General features: G+C 52.1%; 2 protein-coding genes across 2 annotated transcripts; one reads left to right on the top strand and one right to left on the bottom strand.

Annotated features, from left to right (window-relative positions):
• Positions 1–1,970: 1,970 nt before the first annotated feature.
• LOC140000997 (olfactory receptor 14C36-like) lies at positions 1,971–2,885 on the top strand. Its single transcript, XM_072032132.1, has one exon. It carries the CDS (start codon positions 1,971–1,973, stop codon positions 2,883–2,885), a length of 915 nt encoding a protein of 304 aa, XP_071888233.1.
• Positions 2,886–6,430: 3,545 nt separating this feature from the next.
• LOC140000985 (olfactory receptor 14C36-like) lies at positions 6,431–7,541 on the bottom strand. The gene is made up of 2 exons (XM_072032104.1): positions 6,575–7,541; positions 6,431–6,477 (listed from the first exon to the last, which is right to left on the bottom strand). The coding sequence occupies exons 1-2, from the start codon at positions 7,539–7,541 to the stop codon at positions 6,431–6,433; spliced, it is 1,014 nt and encodes a 337-aa protein (XP_071888205.1).
• Between the last annotated feature and the right edge of the window lie 10,556 nt (positions 7,542–18,097).

Below are 18,097 nucleotides of genomic sequence, written 5' to 3' on the forward strand. Positions count from 1 at the left end.
TCTGCCCAGGAGCAGCTCCTCTGCACAGCGCAGCAGAGCTGGGGGCACTGCCTGCAGCTGGCACTGGGAGGGGACAGAAGGGAGAGTTGTTAAAGACCGCATGGAGTGTTAGAAAGCTGAGAGTATACTGGAAAAGCAATGCTTGCAACCCTTAACACGGTAAGTCTAAGTGCATTGCAATGCACTGGAGTATCCTGGATGTGCCCTAGACCTGGATTGTTCCAGAGCAGATGAGGCTGTAGGCAGAGCGTGTTTATTTCTTGGAGAGAAGGACATGCTCCAGCACAGGGGTTCCCTGACATACGGTCATTGTCCAGGCCCCGAGGGCTCCCTTGTCACAGGCCAGCTGCAGGTTGTGAAGCCGGGGGTGCAGGCAGGGGTGTCCAGGGCTGTGGTGCAGAGCAGGGTCCCTGCTGTGGCCCAGGGGCTGTGTGCCGGGGCAGGGCCTCTGCCGCCTGCCAGGCTCAGCACTCAGCCTGCCCGGGGAGCTGCCCAGGGCGCTGCGGGGAGAAGCTGCGGGTGGAAGGAGCCCCCCGGCAGGGCAGGGTCCTGCTGCTGGTGGGAGGCTGCTGCCTGGGGCAGCCTGCTCACAGCTGCACAACAAACCAAGGCAATTTCAAAGGGAACTTCACTCTCATCTTTCCTTAGCCTCTGCTTTCAGTTTTCTCTTCTTTTAGCTCACTGGGAATAGAAATAGAAGCTGTTATTTCCAAGAAGAGACTGAGGCTTACATGTCATAAGAAGGAAGTTTACAAGGACACCCAGCAAGTCCCTTTCCTGCCCCTCAGCCCCTAGAAAGCTCCACCACCCCTTGCACAGTGTCAGCAGGGTCTGTGTGCTCTGGGCTCTAGGACATGTCCCCAGCGAGCTGCCCCTGGACAGAGCCCTGCTGCCAGGAGGTGTCTGCAGGGCAGAGCTGAGCACCCAGCTCTGATGGGGTGGGGGCTGTGAGCTGCAGGCAGGAGGCGTGGGGACAGAGCCCCAGCTGCAGGCAGGGACAGCTGCAGGCAGCAGAGCCATGGCAAGGGATTGGCAGGACAGTGCGAACAGACTAGTCTGGCACCTCTCTGCCCTCTAGGCCACAGGATTCAGGACGTGACTCATAACCTCAGTACCAGGACCTCACTCACAGCAGGCCCTTCTGAGTTCCTGTTGGTCCCTCACCTTGCCTCCCCTGGCAGGAGCCCTGTGCCATTCCTCTCTCTTCTTGGAGCTGCAGCTGCTGTTCTTGCTTTATGGCTCCCTGCACATTTGGAGATGGGGCTTTCAGCTGCAGCTCATGAACTTACCCTCTGGGTCCCACGACGCAGATGTGTCCATAGGAGGAAGGTGCCCAGAGTTCCCCTTCTAACCTGTGAGGCTCTCGGCATTGCAGTCTGTGGGGCAGGGACAAAGCTGTATCTCCTTCTAGGGACTTTTCTGAGGCCACAATCATTGAGTAGCTCAATGTGGGTAACTCGACTGAGCCCTAGAGACCAGGGTCGATGGACAGACAGGCTATCCTCACTGCACTAAGGACAGTCACTTTGCCTTCCGGGACTCACAAAAGCTCATCTGGTATACCTTACAGCTTTTTTTTTTTTTAGAGGGTTTTCTACCCTCTAAAAATGCTCCTGAGTGTGATGCAGATAGAACAAAGTAAATTACAAGTACATCAGTAAAGAGTGTTGAGAGTGATAATGCTGTGAAGTCCAATACAGAGGTAGATTTAATCAGCGATCACTCCTGGTTTCTTTTCATGTAGAGCTGTAGGACAGGTCTGAATCCTCCAGCACACACAGCAGAGACCATTGCTCCCAGGGCCACATTCCTCCAGCACCAACCAGATCTCAGGCAAGGGAGCAAAAGAAACGCCTCAGAAAGGGGAAAGTCACTGTAGGGGTGTTTGGATGGGAACAGCATTAGGTTTTATCTCTTAATAATCACTGTCTTTTCTTCCTTGCGTAGTCCCCCTGGTCCAGGAAGATCAGATGTCCAACAGCAGCTCCATCACTGAGTTCCTCCTCCTGGCATTCGCAGACACATGGGAGCTGCAGCTCCTGCACTTCGCGCTCTTCCTGGGCATCTACCTGGCTGCCCTCCTGGGCAACGGCCTCATCCTCACTGCCGTAGCCTGTGACCACCACCTCCACACCCCCATGTACTTCTTCCTCCTCAACCTCGCCCTCCTCGACCTGGGCTGCATCTCCACCACTGTCCCCAAAGCCATGGCCAATTCCCTCTGGGATACCAGGGTCATTTCCTATGCAGGGTGTGTTGCTCAGGTCTTCTTTTTTGTTTTCTTGATTGGAGCAGAGTATTTCCTTCTCACCATCATGGCCTATGACCGCTACGTTGCCATCTGCAAGCCCCTGCACTACGGGACCCTCCTGGACAGGAGAGCTTGTGCCCAGATGGCAGCAGCTGCCTGGGGCAGTGGGGTTCTCTATGCTGTGCTGCACACTGCCAATACATTTTCACTGCCCCTCTGCCAAGGCAATGCTGTGAATCAGTTCTTCTGTGAAATCCCCCAGATCCTCAAGCTCTCCTGCTCACACTCCTACCTCAGGGAAATTGGGCTTCTCTCAGTTAGTTGTTTTCTGTTCTGGGGGTGTTTTGCTTTCATTCTTTTCTCCTATGTACAGATTTTCATGGCTGTGCTGAGGATGCCCTCTGAGCAGGGACGCCACAAACTCTTCTCCACATGCCTCCCTCACCTGGCTGTGGTCTTTCTGTTTCTCACCACTGCCATGTTTGCCTATCTGAAGCCCCCTTCCATCTCCTCCCCATCCCTGAACCTGGTGATGTCTTTCCTGTACTCGGTGATGCCCCCAGCAATGAACCCCCTCATCTACAGCATTAGAAACCAGGAGCTCAAGAATGGCATTAGGAAAGTGATGTCATAGATGTTTTTCAGGATATGCTGAGGAAACTCATTGTGCCTTTCCGCAGCTATGAACTGCTTCTTTCCTTCTTCAGATGAATTACAGTTTATGTAAAGACATGGAAAGCCTGTCTTAACTTCTGGAGGGATTTGTTTGGTTTTGTTTTTCTTTTTCCCTGTGTGATAATGTTTTCCACAAAGAAATGCTGTTTTTCATCCTGTTGTACTCAATTACCAACATGTAAGAGACTCATGAAAAGGACCCTAAAGGTCATGTAATTTCAGCCCCTCTGTTCTGGGCAGGGTTGCCAAGCACTAAAGCAGGCTGCACAGAGCCGCATCCAGCCTGATGGATATCTTGTGTGACCCTGAGGCTTTGCATAAATAAGGAGCCAGAGTCTTTGTGTATTTAAACAAAATAAATGAAACCAAAACAACTTCTTTGTCTGAGACCCACTCTCAGCTGATCAGGAAGTAATGGCAATAGCAAACACCCTTCTGGCTGCAGCAGCTCGGGTCAGGCTAACCTGGCCCTGGGGCAGTAGGAGATGCTTGAGGACCTCCAGGGATGGCACGGAGGGGCGGCAAGCCTCTGAGGATCTTCTGCAGAAGAGAGCAGGGGACACAGCAGGGGACACTGACCTCTGTACGCTTGTGCCATGGATATCCGCATCTGTGGGGCTGAGCCCTCTGTGCCCCCAGGAGCTGCTGTGGCCTTCAGAGGGGCTGTGGCTGTGGTGGCAGTGCCCAGAGCCCTGCAGCAACTTACAGTAGGCACTGACATGGGGCTAGTGCCACTGGCTGGGCAAAAGGCAGGCAGGTGAGCAGAGGGCAGGGAGGTGGGCAGGGGGCAGGGAGGTCAAGAGCTGGCACTCAGGACCCGTGTCAGGGGAATGGCCAACCGTGCTGGTCTTGGTCCTGGCCCACATCCCTGCAGACCTGGAGCTGGGCTGTCTGCAGATGCCCCCATGGGACATGGCTGGGTCAGGGCAGAGCCATGGGCTGGAGGAGGCTGCAAAGGAAGGAGGGCCATGGCAGGAGGGGACCATTAGGACATTACAATCCTAATGACATTACAATCTTAATGCCATTAGGATTGTAATGGGGGGAGATCCATCCAGCCCTGAATGTGCACTGCCATGTGCAGCGCCTTGGCAGCACGGCTGCGGGACCATGTGTGGGGCAGTGGGGCTGGGACGATGCAGGGACAGGGCGCTGAGAGGAGCCACGAAGGATCTGCCAGGGGGTGACAGCAAGGACAGGCTCCAAAACAGAAATTTATGGTGGAGATGGAGGTATGGTTTTAGCAAGGGCAGAGCTCACCTGGAAGTGGTGTTACCAAGAAAAGTCAAGAGCAAAGAGAAGAGCTTCTGCTGGAGCTAAGGCTCAGATTTCTCACCCAGCTCACCCAGGGCTCGTCCTGAGCAAGGCGGCCACGAACCCTTCCTGCCCTCCTGCCTGCCCCGCACCGCCAGGTGGCTGCAGCAGAGGGGACCCCCAGCCAGCCCCTCGATGGGGCTCTGCCAGCCCCTCGCCCTCCCCTCTGCAGTGACGTCATTGCTGCCCAGGGGGCTCTGTGATGCGCGGGATGATGTCACAGTGCCTGCCGGCCAGCCCTTCTGAGGGCCAATCAGGCTGCTGCAGTTGCAGTGACCTCACTCCAGCCCCCTCCCCACGGCCTGCCTCTCCCCTTCCCTCTCCCCTGTCTGGACCCCGGGGACAAAAGTCGGTGTTATGCAGCAGCTTTGCAGTGGTGGCCTCCGTGGTGGTTTTGCCAGGGAGGACATCTGCCCATGTGCCAAAAGGACCTACTACCACCAAGATGCATTTGGTGTTTCAAACTGTCACTGGCCTTGCAAAGTCTTTCTGCAGTTGTGCCCAGGGACCTTCACTCCATTGGTCCTGGGCTGGGGCTTTCACTTCAGCTGAACCTGTGTTGGTTGTGGCACAAGCAAGACGCCTCTTACAGCTGCGCTCTGCATCCTCCTTCATGGGAGGGCACCACTCCGTGTCCTTCTCTGTGCTCACAGTGTTTGTCTTAGCTCACGGATGAACCGGATTTAATCTGCTTGAGTCTTCTGAGGCCCAATCCAAGGCCTATTGCCTGCTGCACTGTCGTAGTTTAACCCGGCCGGCAGCTAAACACCACGAAGCCGTTCGCTCACCCTCCCCCCTCCCTCTCTGGGACAGGGGAGAGAAATGGAAAGTGAAGCCCGTGAGTTGAGATAAAGACAGTTTAATAAAACAGGAAAATAATAATAACAATAATAATAATAATAATAATAATACAATGATGACAATAGTACTACTACTAATAATATGTACAAACAAGTGATGCACAATGCAATTGCTCACCACTCGCTGACCGATGCCCAGCCTAACCCCGAGCAGTCCGGCCCCCTCCCCCTGGCTAGCCACCCCTATATATTGTTTAGCATGACCCCAGATGGTATGGAATACCCCTTTGGCTAGTTTGGGTCACCTGTCCTGGGTCTGTCCCCTCCCAGCTCTTGCTGCACCCCCAGCCTGCTCATTGGCAGGACAGAGCAAGAAACTGAGACGTCCTTGGCTTGGTGTAAGCACTGCTCTGCAACAATTAAAACATCGGGGTGTTATCAGCACTCTTCTCATCCTAAGCCAAAACACAGCATTCCACCAGCAACTAGGAAGAAAAATAATTCTGTTCTAACTGAAACCAGGACATGCACCTACCGTGCAATAACTATTACTTCCCCATATTACGCTGATTGACCTGATGAGTCTGTTCATATTAATTGCTTTTAATTTCCCTAGTTGGAAGGGGACATATTCCCAGACTGGGACAAGCTGCTGAGCTCTGCCACAGCCACTCACAGTCACCTGCTATTGAGTCTTTCAGCCTCAGGTTGTCACACGTGACTCCAGACGAGTTTCTCAGGGTCTCAATGGCCATTTCAAGTGTAGTTAACTCCAGCAATCCACTGGCAAGTGTGCCAGGATGCATGGTGCATTCCCGCAGGAATCCCTCACAGAACCTATGGGCTTGTCCAGGCCATAGTCTCGAGTTCCCAGACTGCAGTGGCTGCCTTCCAATGATTGTGACTTATGTTAGACTCATAGAAACATAGAACCATAGTGCCATGTAGGTTGGGAAAGACCTGCCACATCATTTGGGTCAGGCCAAAGACGACAAGCTAACAAACTCTGATCTTTATACAGCTCTTCCTGATAAATTCGGCAGTGGCCTTGTGTTCCTTTTGTTTCCTCTTTAACTGTAACTTCAGCAGGAATAGTTCATCTTGGTACCATGGCACAAGCATACAGAGGTCAGTGTCCCCTGCTGTGTCCCGTTCTCCTCTGCATCAGACCCTCAGAGGCCTTCAGCCCCTCCGTACCATTCCTGGGGGTCTTCAGGCATCTCCTTCCACCCAGGACCAGGGCAGCCTGCCCTGACCTGCTGCAGAGAGAAAAAGGTTTACTATTCCTGTTTATTAATCCACTGAAAATAGATCTCAGAGAAAGAAATTGCTCCAGCTTCATTTATTTTGATAAAATACACAGAGAGCCTTTTTTCACTGAAACCATAGGTCACACAGACAAGGGAATACTCAGGTAGAAGGATGTGAAGGGCTTTTCTGTGTAGACAACATTACAACAAGGACACAAAGGAAAAACAACCAAATAAATCAACAAACACCAAAGAGAAAGGCAAGAGTGCCTGTCGTGACATACGCTGGGAGTCATTTGCAGAAAAAGGTAGACAGCCTGTGGCCACAGATAAAAACCCAATCAACAGTTTCCATATTGAATCCCTGAGATCCTGGTTCCTCATGCTGTAGATGAAGGGGTTCAATACTGGAGGCAGCACTGAGTACAGAACTGCCACAACGAGGTTCAGGTTTGGGGAGGAGATGGAAGGGGGCTTCAGGTAGGCAAATATGACAGTGCTGAAAAAGAGTGAGACAACAGAGAGGTGAGGGATGCATGTGGAAAAGGATTTGTGCCGGCCCTGCTCAGAGGGGATCCTCAGCACAGCCCTGAAGATCTGCACATAGGACAGAACAATGAAAACAAAGCATCCAAAACCCAAAAAGGAAGTGAACGTGAGAAGCCCAGCTTCCCTGAGGTAGGAGTCTGTGCAAGAGAGCTTGAGGACCTGGGGGATTTCACAGAAGAACTGGTCCACGGCATTGCCTTGGCAGAGGGGCAGGGAAAATGTATTGGCAGTGTGCAGCAGAGCATAGAGAAAGCCACTGCCCCAGGCAGCTACTGCCATCTGGGCACAAGCTCTGCTGCACAGGAGGCTCCTGTAGTGCAGGGGCTTGCAGATGGCAACGTAGCGGTCATAGGACATGACAGTGAGAAGAAAATACTCTGCTGATATCAAGAAGATAAATGAAAAGACCTGTGCAACACATCCTGCATAGGAAATGGCCCTCGTATCCCAGAGGGAATTGGCCATGGCTTTGAGGACAGTGGTGGAGATGCAGCCCAGGTCGAGGAGGGCGAGGTTGAGGAGGAAGAAGTACATGGGGGTGTGGAGGCGGTGGTCGCAGGCTGTGGCTGTGAGGATGAGGCCGTTGCCCAGGAGGGCAGCCAGGTAGATGCCCAGGAAGAGCGCGAAGTGCAGGAGCTGCAGCTCCCTTGTGTCTGCGAACGGCAGGAGAAGGAACTCAGTGATGGAGCTGCTGTTGGACATCTGAGACATCCTAGACACAGGGATGATCCAAGGAAGGAAAGACAGTGATAATGAGGAGAGGGATCTCTGAGAAAAACTTAATCCATGTCTCACTGAAACCCCCTACAGTGACTTTCCCATTTCTGGGACTTTTCTCCTGCTCTGTTGTTTGAGCTTTGGATGGTGCTACAGTCAAGTGCTACTGGGAGTAGGGACACTGCTATGGACTTTGGAGGAGTCACGCCTGTCCTACAGGTCTAAACATAAAGAAATCAGGAGAGACCTCTGATTAAATCTACCTCTGATATATGTGGACTTCCCAGCATTACCATTCTCAACACTCTTGACTGCCAAACAGCATTTGTGGTTTAATTTGTTCCAACTGCATCTGTGACACTCAGAGGAGTCTTTTGAGGGTAGAAAACCCTGGCATTTTTCCTACATTCCAGGTGAGATTTTGTGAATGTCCTGTGAGGATTTTGTGAAGTGCAGTGAGGATAACCAGTCTGTCCATCTACCCTGGTCTCAGCCAGACTCCTTTAGGGCTCAGTCGAGTTGCCCACAGTGAACTGCTCAATGATTGTGGCCTCCAGAATGTCTGGGAAGATGATTCACCTTTTTCCTTCCCTCCAGACTGCATTGCCCCAAGCCCCAGAGTTTAGAAGGGGGTTTGGGCACCTTTCCTCTAAGGACAGATCTGCGTGGTGGGACCAAGAGGGTCAGAGCTTGAGCTGCTGCTGAAAGCCAGATCTGCAGGGAGCCATAAAGCAACAACAGCAACACTAGGTGTAGGAACAGAGAGAAATAGCACAGGGCTTCTGCCAGGGGAGGCAAGGCCAGGGAGGGACTGACAAGAACTCAGGAGACTCTGCTCTGCTGGAGGTTCTGCTGCTGATGTTATGAGTCGCGTTCTCAATCCTGTGACCTAGAGGGCAGAGAGGTGCCAGACTACTCTGTTAGCACTGTCCTACCATTCCCTGCCCATGGCTCTGCTGCCTGCAGCTGTCCCTGCCTGCAGCTGGGTCTCTGTCCCCACGCCTCCAGCCTGCAGCTCACAGCCCCCATCCCACCTGCTGGGTGCTCAGCTCTGCCCTGCAGGCACCTTCTGGCAGCAGGGCTCTGCCCAGGGGCAGCTCGCTGGGGACATGTCCTAGAGCCCAGGTCACGCAGATCCTGCTGACACTGCGTGAGTGGTGGTGGAGCATTCTAGGGGTTGAGAGGCAGGAAAGGGACTTGCTGTGGTCCTTGTAATGCTGCTTGTGAAGTCTTAGATGTAAAAGCCCCTATCCTGAAACAGCAGACTTTATTTCTCTTCTCACTGAGGCAAAGAAGAGAAAAACGTAAGCAGAGAGTCTGGAAAGCTAAGAGTGAACAGGAATTCTCACCTTTATCCCTGCTCTTTCAAAGTCCCCGTGGATACATCCTGCCTGCACTGTGGAGCTGTGAGCAGGCTGCCCCAGGTAGCAGCCTCCCACCAGCAGCAAGACCCTGCCCTGCCAGGGGGGCTCCTTCCACCCGCAGCTTCTCCCCGCAGCGCCCTGGGCAGCTCCCCGGGCAGGCTGAGTGCTGAGCCTGGCAGGCGGCAGAGGCCCTGCCCCGGCACACAGCCCCTGGGCCACAGCAGGGACCCTGCTCTGCACCACAGCGCTGGACACCCCTGCCTGCACCCCCAGCTTCTCCTGCCTCCACGAACTGCGGCTGCATTGCCCTCCAGCCAGAGACTTACCGGTTGCAGGGCTGGGAAGTCTTCTTCCCCAGTGAGCTCTGGGCATGCTGCCACTTCTGCCTGCCTTTAAGCACTGTGTCTCTGCAGGCAGTGCCCCCAGGCCTGCTGCGCTGTGCAGAGGAGCTGCTTCTGGGCAGAGCTGTCTCTGTGCAGCGCTGCCCGCTTGCCAGGAGCTCCCCTTGGGCCCAGGAGCCCGGCCCAGCTCAGCAGCAGAGGCCCAGCCCAAGGCCTCCCTTGCTCTGCCCCCCACCAGGATCCCTGCACATGGCCCTGGGGCTGCAGGGGAACCTGCTGGGAAACAGCCTGAAGGGATCCCTGGGCTTCCCTCCCTCCCCTGGGCACACACACTTCTTGACAGCAGGATCATTTCTCCAAAAAGTCAGGCAGCAGAGTCCGTTAAGACATCTCATGCTGGATTTTAATCCTGTGGCTAGGAGGGCACTCAGCTCACACCCATGCCTGCCCAAGGCACATAGGAACTGGGATTCGCCTGCCCTCACTTCAGGTGTGCACCACATGGGCAGCTGCAGGTGTGCTCCTTTTTTCATCTCCAGGATCATTAATGGAGATGGAGGAAATCAGGGGGCTGCAAACACCTGGTGACATGTCAGGGGGCAGAGGTACGTGCAGGCATCTGCAAACTCTCATGGAGGTACTATGAGGGACAGGGCAGCACATGGGGATATCCCCTTGGAGGCTGGTGGGGGATGCCTTTGGCCAGCTGAAATGACAGCAAATGCACCCATTTAGGACAACTAAACCTGTCCCTCCTCAGTAGGCTCAGGGCAGCCTGTAGAGGCATCCACCTGACCCAATGGAGAACTGTGCCACAGGGAGAGCTGAGTCTCTCTCTCCCTCTTCTCCATCTGGTTTTCCCTCCATCTCCAGGGACTGTAACAGCATTTGGCTCATGGACATCCCTATATTACCTAATGAAATTCGGGGCAGCTGCTCCATTTAAAGCCAATTCCAGGCCTGCAGTTCCACCTGAGATGCCAATGCTGCCCAACACCACTACAGCATGCAGCTGACACGGGCAGCACAGGACCCACAGGACAGCTCTGGCCATTCACAACTGGTACTTAAAGGACACTCCTGAGGGCATCTCTGGTAGACGTGGTGCTTATGAGCAAGTGACTGCTTCTCAGAGAGCCAAGGTCTGTCCCACCTCTATTCGGTAGAGGCAGGCAACGCATGGATATGAGGCACATCACACAAGAGTTTCCACTTGTGTTGTTCAGCTCGCAAACATTTCTGCTGCTTATCACCTCCATCCTTCATTCACCTCTTTGATTGTACCATCCAGACACAACCCAATGATTTTTTGTCTGTGTCCCTGAATCACAGGTTGCCCATACCAAGGACATTTTCAGCAGCCCCTTCCCCTGCCTGGAGATCGGCCTCATCTCCAGCACTGGCCCTCAGGGCTGCACCAACACCACAAAGGCCCTCTGCTGTCAGGGCGGCACAGCCCAGGCCTGTTTCCTTCTGGCCTTGGGAACACCAGGGCTTGCCCTCCTTCGGGTCCCTCATTTCATCCTCCTATGGCCATCAGCCATCCACAGCAGCAGGTCTCTGCCCTGCTGGAAAGCCTTTGCATGTCTTGGGTCTTGGGCAGAAGGTCTGGGACTAGTTTGAGTTTGGCCCTTGTGCCACAGCTGAGGTGCTGCAGCCCAGATGTGCCCCAATGCCCTCAGCCTGGGGCACAGACGGGAGGAGCTGAATCTTGACTGCAAGGAAGCTGTGTCAGCATTAAGGAGTGCACTGCAGCTGTCCCAAGCTGTTCTCCCTACTCTCCCCTTCATCTGCAGTGCTGCACTACCCCTCTCCCTTACCATGAGGTGCTGAAGGTAAGTTTGCCATTCCCTCGTGTGCCACCTCTGCCTATGGCATGGCAGCGGGGATGTCCTGGGAGAGGGTGCTGAGGCCTTCTCAGAGCACAGAGCCTTGTGGGACATGAGGGGAGGAAGGCCCAGGAATGTGCTGCAATTCCCTCCATATAACACATCCTACTTCACCAAGTGAGCGACATGCTGTGAAGACAAGTTCAGGCACAATGAGGAGCTGCTGCATCCCAGGCGCCTTTGCTCCCATCGTTTGAAAAAAGCCCAGCCCCAGGACAAGCCTCGAACCACACCTTCCTGGAAGGGCTTCCAAGAGCAGAGGCCTGTTGATGCAGGAACACAGCAGGGACTTCTCCATTGTTCCATTTCCTATATTCCATGGCCTTTGTCACCATTTGGAGATGTTCCTGGTAAATTTGTCAGGATCCTGTGGAAAAGAACTGGGAAGAAATGAAATGACTGTTTCTCAGGACAAGAAGGGAAATCTCTCGTCTCTCCTGAGCTGTGCTGTCTCCATGCTGCTGACCTCACAGGCCTTCTAATGACACGTGCTGATGTCACAGGGGTGCACTGCATCACCAGGATATCGTCACTGGAGCAGCGGCAGTGCCGGCACTTCCCTGCAAGGCCTGGTCCCTGCTGGGCACTGCTTGGGTGCTCCCCAGCGCTGTCCTTCTGTGGCCAGGAGTGGGGTCAGCAGGCAGCAAGCTTGCACTGGGCGACCCTCGCTGACGGGCGGAGGAGCAGGAGCACCTTGCAGAGGAGCTGTGGTTGAGGAGCCAGGGCGGGCATCCCTTGTCCTGAGCTGAGGGCCAGCAGCAAACGAGATGGAGGGTTGCTGGAGCACGACCATCACCTCTGTCCTGACTTCCCTGTTCCCAGTGCTCCTGCATCTCTCCCCGAAAGGTAAGGGTGTCAGCAGCCCCTTCCCAAGATGTGTCACAGGGGCTGGCAGCTGTCCAAAGCTTTGCAGGGGGCTGGAAATGGCTGGTGGCTGCTGCAAGAGCCTTGCCTGAGTGTCCCTCTGGGCTCAGGGGAGTATGCGGTAGCCAGGATTCCTGGGTCCTGATGCTAGGGGTGCCCTAAGCCCAAGGGCTCCTCTGGGCATGGCTCAGCCTCCTTGTGATGGGGACAGTCCAGGGCCAGGTTTCCCTGGGAGCTGGTGTCTCTGTGGGATCTGTCTCTGGGAGGAAAGACGACCGGTGTCCCAGAGACTGGTGTGTCCTCCAGTTCCCACAGGCCTCTCAGAAATGTGCCAAAAATGCCTGTGTTGGAAATCAAGCCTTCCCCTTGTACTGATCTCCTTCAGGGGAACCAGCCCCTCCTGTGCCACCAGGCTGCCAGAGCGTGTTCTGGGTGCTGAGATGCCATCCCTGGATGGCCACAGCCCTGGTGCTGGACCCTTCCAATCTCCATACTGTGGTGGGTTTACACAGGTACACAGGTGAACTCCATGGCCACCGCTCTTTTACTTCCCCACCTACAAGGAAAAGGGGGAAAAAATACGATGAAAAGAGCTCAAGGCTTGAGGTAGAACAGGAGGTCACCCACCAAATATCCTCATGGGTACCAATTATCATCACAGGCAAGACAGACTTAGCATAGGTAGATTAATATAATTTATTGACTCTCAGTGGTGGACTACAACCTTGAGGAACTACAAGCAAACTAAAAACACCATTCCCCTCATCAAGCCTCCTGTAACTCCTCGTCCTGGGTGGAACAGGAGAATTGGGAATTGCTGTCAGTCTGTGACATTGTTTCCACTGCTCCTTGATGGTCAATCTCTGCCCTCTCTGCGTCCCTCCTGTGGGATGCCCTCCTTCCCAAATGAATCCTGCGTGGGACCATAAAGGGCTCAGATAATGACAGATATGACTGCATCATGTTAAAATAAAGTTGTTAGAAGCAATAGATCAGCTTCATAGTTGCTGACCACAATGTTCATTTTTTGTTGGTTTAGTAGTCCTGTTTGGTCTCAGAACTGTGTTGGGTAGCACAATACATATTGTGTGTGTTCCCTGTTGTGCTGTTTATCCTTTGTGCGTGCTCGTTTATGGTTATTAGTTTACTCTACGGCCTAACACTACCTTATGTTGTGATAAAATTACTGGTCATGAGACAAATCTGGTAGTTGTACTCAGCATTGCTGTCACCTCCATGCTCGAGGAACTTTCTCTCAGAAACTATTTATAATTAACAGTCTTTACTTTTCTCCTCGGGGAGCCAATCTATGGAAGGGATGAGAGGGGACACTTCTTCTCCCCACAGCTAGTTACAATAGCTCTTTGAAACTTGGAATCCTTGGAATGTTCAAACCAGCCTGTACCTATTGTTATGTGTCCTGAATGTGTTTCAGGTTTTGTTTAAGGTTAGAGTAAACTATTTCAGAATGCCACACAATGATCTTCCCTGAGGCAGGATAATTATGAGGGGCAGGGTGTGTGGGAGGATTTGGGCAGGCACCTAGAACTGTGGGCACCTCCAATGCTTTCTAACTTCACCCCTGAAGAAGTGCAGAATCATAAAAATAAAAAAATAAAATAAATAAATAAATAAATAAAAAGGCAGAATGCTTGAAAAAGGAGTGTCATCACCCTGGCGATTCCAAAGAGGGAGAAATCACTGCAGTGTGCTGGGGCTTGGCCTATGCTTACGAGTTGCAATCTACACAACTCCAATCCCTGCGACTGGGCCAGAGAAGCAACCTGTGCCTCTATCACTCATACATACATATGAGAAGAAACAGGAGAGACAAAATCAGCTTGTTTAGCTAGGAAAGAAGCTCCTACTCATACAGGGGAGGAGGAAGAAAAAGACGAGGCATGCTCCTCCCAAGTAGAGCCATCACAGGAAAAGGTGGATGAAGACAGAGATAACATAAAAGGAGCAGTAAGCTCCTGATCACCATTCCTTGGGGAGCTGTGAGATGTGTGATTACAGAATCACAGAATCACAGAATTTCTAGGTTGGAAGAGACCTCAAGATCATCGAGTCCAACCTCTAACCTAACACTAACAGTCCCCACTAAACCATATCCCTAAGCTCTACATCTAAATGTCTTTTGAAGACTTCCAGGGATGGTGACTCCACCACTTCCCTGGGCAGCCCGTTCCAGTGTCTAACAACCCTTTCAGTAAAGAAATTCTTCCTAACATCCAACCTAAAACTCCCCTGGCACAACTTAAGCCCATTCCCCCTCGTCCTGTCACCAGACATGTGGGAGAATAGACCAACCCCCACCTCGCTACAGCCTCCTTTAAGGTATCTGTAGAGAGCGATAAGGTCGCCCCTGAGCCTCCTCTTCTCCAGGCTGAACAAGCCCAGCTCCCTCAGCCGCTCCTCGTAGGACTTGTTCTCCAGGCCCCTCACCAGCTTCGTCGTCCTTCTCTGGACCCTCTCAAGCACCTCGATGTCCTTCTTGTAGCGAGGGGCCCAAAACTGAACACAGTACTCGAGGTGCGGCCTCACCAGAGCCGAGTACAGGGGGATGATCACCTCCCTAGCCCTGCTGGTCACACTGTTTCTTATGCAAGCCAGGATGCTGTTGGCCTTCTTGGCCACCTGAGCACACTGCTGGCTCATATTCAGCTGACTGTCCACCATCACTCCCAGGTCCTTCTCCACCAGGCAGCTCTCCAACCACTCATCTCCCAGCCTGTAGCTGTGCTTGGGGTTATTGCGCCCCAGGTGCAGGACCCAGCACTTAGCCTTGTAAAAAAAAAAACAAACAAACAGTAACTATATATTTAAAGATACATGAAGGACAAAAATGTTTATGGACTGTGAGCCACACTAAAACACTGCAACAGCGATGAATATTGTCATTTACACTAACAATTTTCCTTACAGACCAAAAGCCACCTCGTGGTTACTAGAGGATTCTACTGTAGCTTTATGGGGATAAAACAGTGCAAGTGACTTTTTTTTCATATACTGGGAACTTGCTTTGTACCTCAAATTCAGGTTTCTGGCATACTTTAAATATGGTATCATACCAGCTATAGTTTATTATGGGAATCCCAGAAACATCAGCAAAGTTAATACAGAAGTTAAGTTGCATTCGCCTGGAAGTGAAAACTTGATCCACATCTTCCTAGCAATATTTGTATCAGCTATTTAGCAGAATTTTAGCCTACTTTATTTATGAGCTTGAATAAAAAAATAGTGTTCTATAAGTTAGGTATGAAATCATTTATGAAGCATAAGTTAAGAGATAAACATGGCCACACTCCCACAGCTGGGGGCTGGAGGAGGATGCAAATGCAGTAGGGCCATGGCAGGAGGGGACCCCAAGTGTGCCATTGAAATCGTAATAGCAGGAGCTTGACCCAACCCTGAATGTGCATTGCCATGTGCGTTGCTTTGGCAGCACGGCTGTGGGACCATGTGTGGGGCAGTGGGGCTGGGCTGCTGCAGGGTTAGGGCACTGAGAGGGGCCGTGAAGGATCTGCCAGGGGGTGACAGCAAGGACAGGCTCCAAAAAAGAAACTTAGATATCTTACCTTTGTGGTGGACATATGCTTTTAGGAAAGGCAAAGCTCACCTAGAATTGGTGTCTGCAAGAATACCCAGCCATGTGTACACAAAGACGCAATCTTTTAAACACACATGGATGTGCACACACAGGTGTGTACAGCTGAGCACACCCAGACCAACTGCAACTGGAAGAAGGCAGGACAGAGAGATGCGATCAGGTACAGGGTATCTGGAGTCACTAGAGCAAGGACCAGACCTCTGGTCTCCACTGCTCCCCTCTATCTCTCTGTGCCATTTGCCCATCGCTCAAATCTCTGCCCACCAAGGGCACGTGAGATGTTGCTGTCCCTCACAGCCCTGCCTGTAATCTGCTCCTTTCTCGTGCTGTGCTTTGTCACACCCAGCACTTTCTTGTGCCTTTTCCCACAGGCTCCCACCCCATGTCCAGCTGGCATCACTGCAGGGCAGCCCTCCCCAGGGGCCCAGGCATCTGCCTGCAGCTTCCACAGCTGCTGCTCTTGATGGCCTCCTGAGGCCTGCCTGCTCCTGGCCCATCACACTGTTGTGAGGAGGTGACCTCAGCAGCAGCAGCCCAGCCATGGTGGCTCGACAGAGTTGTCCCCTGTCAGAGCTGCCCCCCGTGTCCCATGGGGTTTGTGATGCACTCAATGACATCGCTGTGTCTGCCTGCCTGCCACCCGGCAGTCAGGTCACTGCAGTAGGAATGGCATCACAACCCACCTCCCAGCCGTGTCACTGCGACCTTCCTCCACGTCTCCCCTCTCCCCAGCTCCCAGCACTGCTGGGGTGGTTTCTTGATAGTTCAGGTGATGTAAACTCCTAGAATCCCAGACACTTGCCCGTCTCTCTCCCAGTTATCTATGTGTATACGTGTAACTCTGTATATACATTTACCTTTACTTGCACATACAGCTGTAGTTACAGCTGTAGCTACACAAATATTTCTCACTATACAGACAGAAAGATGTGAATATTCCCACCAAGAAAGGCAGGTAATGCAGATATGTATATATATCTTCCCCTGTACTTGCATTGCCAGAATTTCTCTTATGCACTGCACTTCATCTCAGTCTTTGAGGTATTTCAACCTGGCCTTACGAAACAGACCATGCTGGAAATCATCTTTCCAGCAGAGTGTGTGGACATGTGCATTTTCCGCTCTTCTGCAGAGTTCCCCTCCACTTGCTCTTGCTCTTCGGTCATTCAGATACTTCTCATATACCCAGTTGCTTCTAGGGGTTTCAGGGAGGTTAAGCTTGCCTGCGTTTCAGTAGTCCCTTTCATCATCCCTGTAGCCAACTCTGTATTTCTCTTTTACCATTTCCTATCTCTCTGTGTCAAAAATTTCTTGTACAGTCATCAATGGTGGATGGTGCACCTCACTGGAGGCAAGTTAGAGTTGACTCACAGCTGTGGACTGTGGTTTTTGTTTGGTTGCTTCTTTTATTTTTGTTGGTGTTAGTTTCTTTTTAATATACTTCTTTTGTAAATATTAAAAAAAAAAAAAGACACATCCACACAAAAATAACAACAAAAAACTGTGTGTAGCCAGATGTCTGAGGAAAGGAGGCGGGAGTTGGTGCAAAAATCATAGAATCATAGTATATCCCAAGTTGGACAGGACTCATAAGGATCATAGAGTCAAGCTCCTGGCACCACACAGGTCTGCCCAAAATTTTAGACCATGTGACTAAGTGCACAGTCCAATTGCTTCTTAAACTCTGATAAGCTTGGTGCCGTGACTCTGTATCTGGGGAGCCTGTTCCAGTGTGTAACTACCTCTCAGTGAAGAGTTATCTTCCTGATATCCAGCCTGAACCTCACCTGTCGCAGCTTGACACCATTCCCTCTGGTCCTATCACTGGTCACTAAAGAGAATAGAGGGGTGCCTGCTGCTCCACTCTCCCTCGTGAGGGAGACTAGACCATGATGAGGTCTCCCCTCAGCCTCTCCTTTTCCAGGTTGAACAGGCCAAGTGACCTCAGCTGTGCCTCCCCTCTAGGCCCTTCACCATTTTTGTAGTCCTTCACTGGACTCTCTCCAACAGTTTCATATCCTTTCAGTACTGTGGTGCCCAGATGTCCTGGTTTCAGTTAGCACAGAATTAATTTTCTTCCTAGTAGCTGGTGGAATGCTGTGTTTTGGCTTAGGATGAGAAGAGTGCTGATAACACCCCGATGCTTTAATTGTTGCAGAGCAGTGCTTATACTAAGCCAAGGACATCTCAGCCATTTGTTCTGTCCTGCCAACGGACAGGCTGGGGGTGCAGTAAGAGCTGGGAGGGGACAGACCCAGGACAGGTGACCCAAACTAGCCAAAGGGGTATTCCATACCATCTGACGTCATGCTAAACAATATATAGGGGTGGCTAGCCGGGGGGAGGGGGCCGGACTGCTCGGGGTTAGGCTGGGCATCGGTCAGCGAGTGGTGAGCAATTGCATTGTGCATCACTTGTTTGTACATATTATTATTATTTCCCTATTATCACCATATTATTATTATTGTTA

The sequence above is a fragment of the Anas platyrhynchos genome, chromosome 36 (genome assembly GCF_047663525.1).
Source record: "Anas platyrhynchos isolate ZD024472 breed Pekin duck chromosome 36, IASCAAS_PekinDuck_T2T, whole genome shotgun sequence".
Taxonomy (NCBI): Eukaryota; Metazoa; Chordata; class Aves; order Anseriformes; family Anatidae; genus Anas; species Anas platyrhynchos.

What these genes read in the sequence shown, in the direction of transcription:
- LOC140000997 (XM_072032132.1), top strand. Translation starts at nt 1,971, where the DNA reads ATGTCCAACAGCAGCTCCATCACTGAGTTCCTCCTCCTGGCATTCGCA.
- LOC140000985 (XM_072032104.1), bottom strand. Translation starts at nt 7,541, where the DNA reads ATGTCCAACAGCAGCTCCATCACTGAGTTCCTTCTCCTGCCGTTCGCA. An exon ending in TTCTGCAAATGACTCCCAGC is followed by an intron (nt 6,478 to 6,574) that starts GTATGTCACGAC and finishes TTGTCTACACAG; the next exon opens with AAAAGCCCTTCACATCCTTC.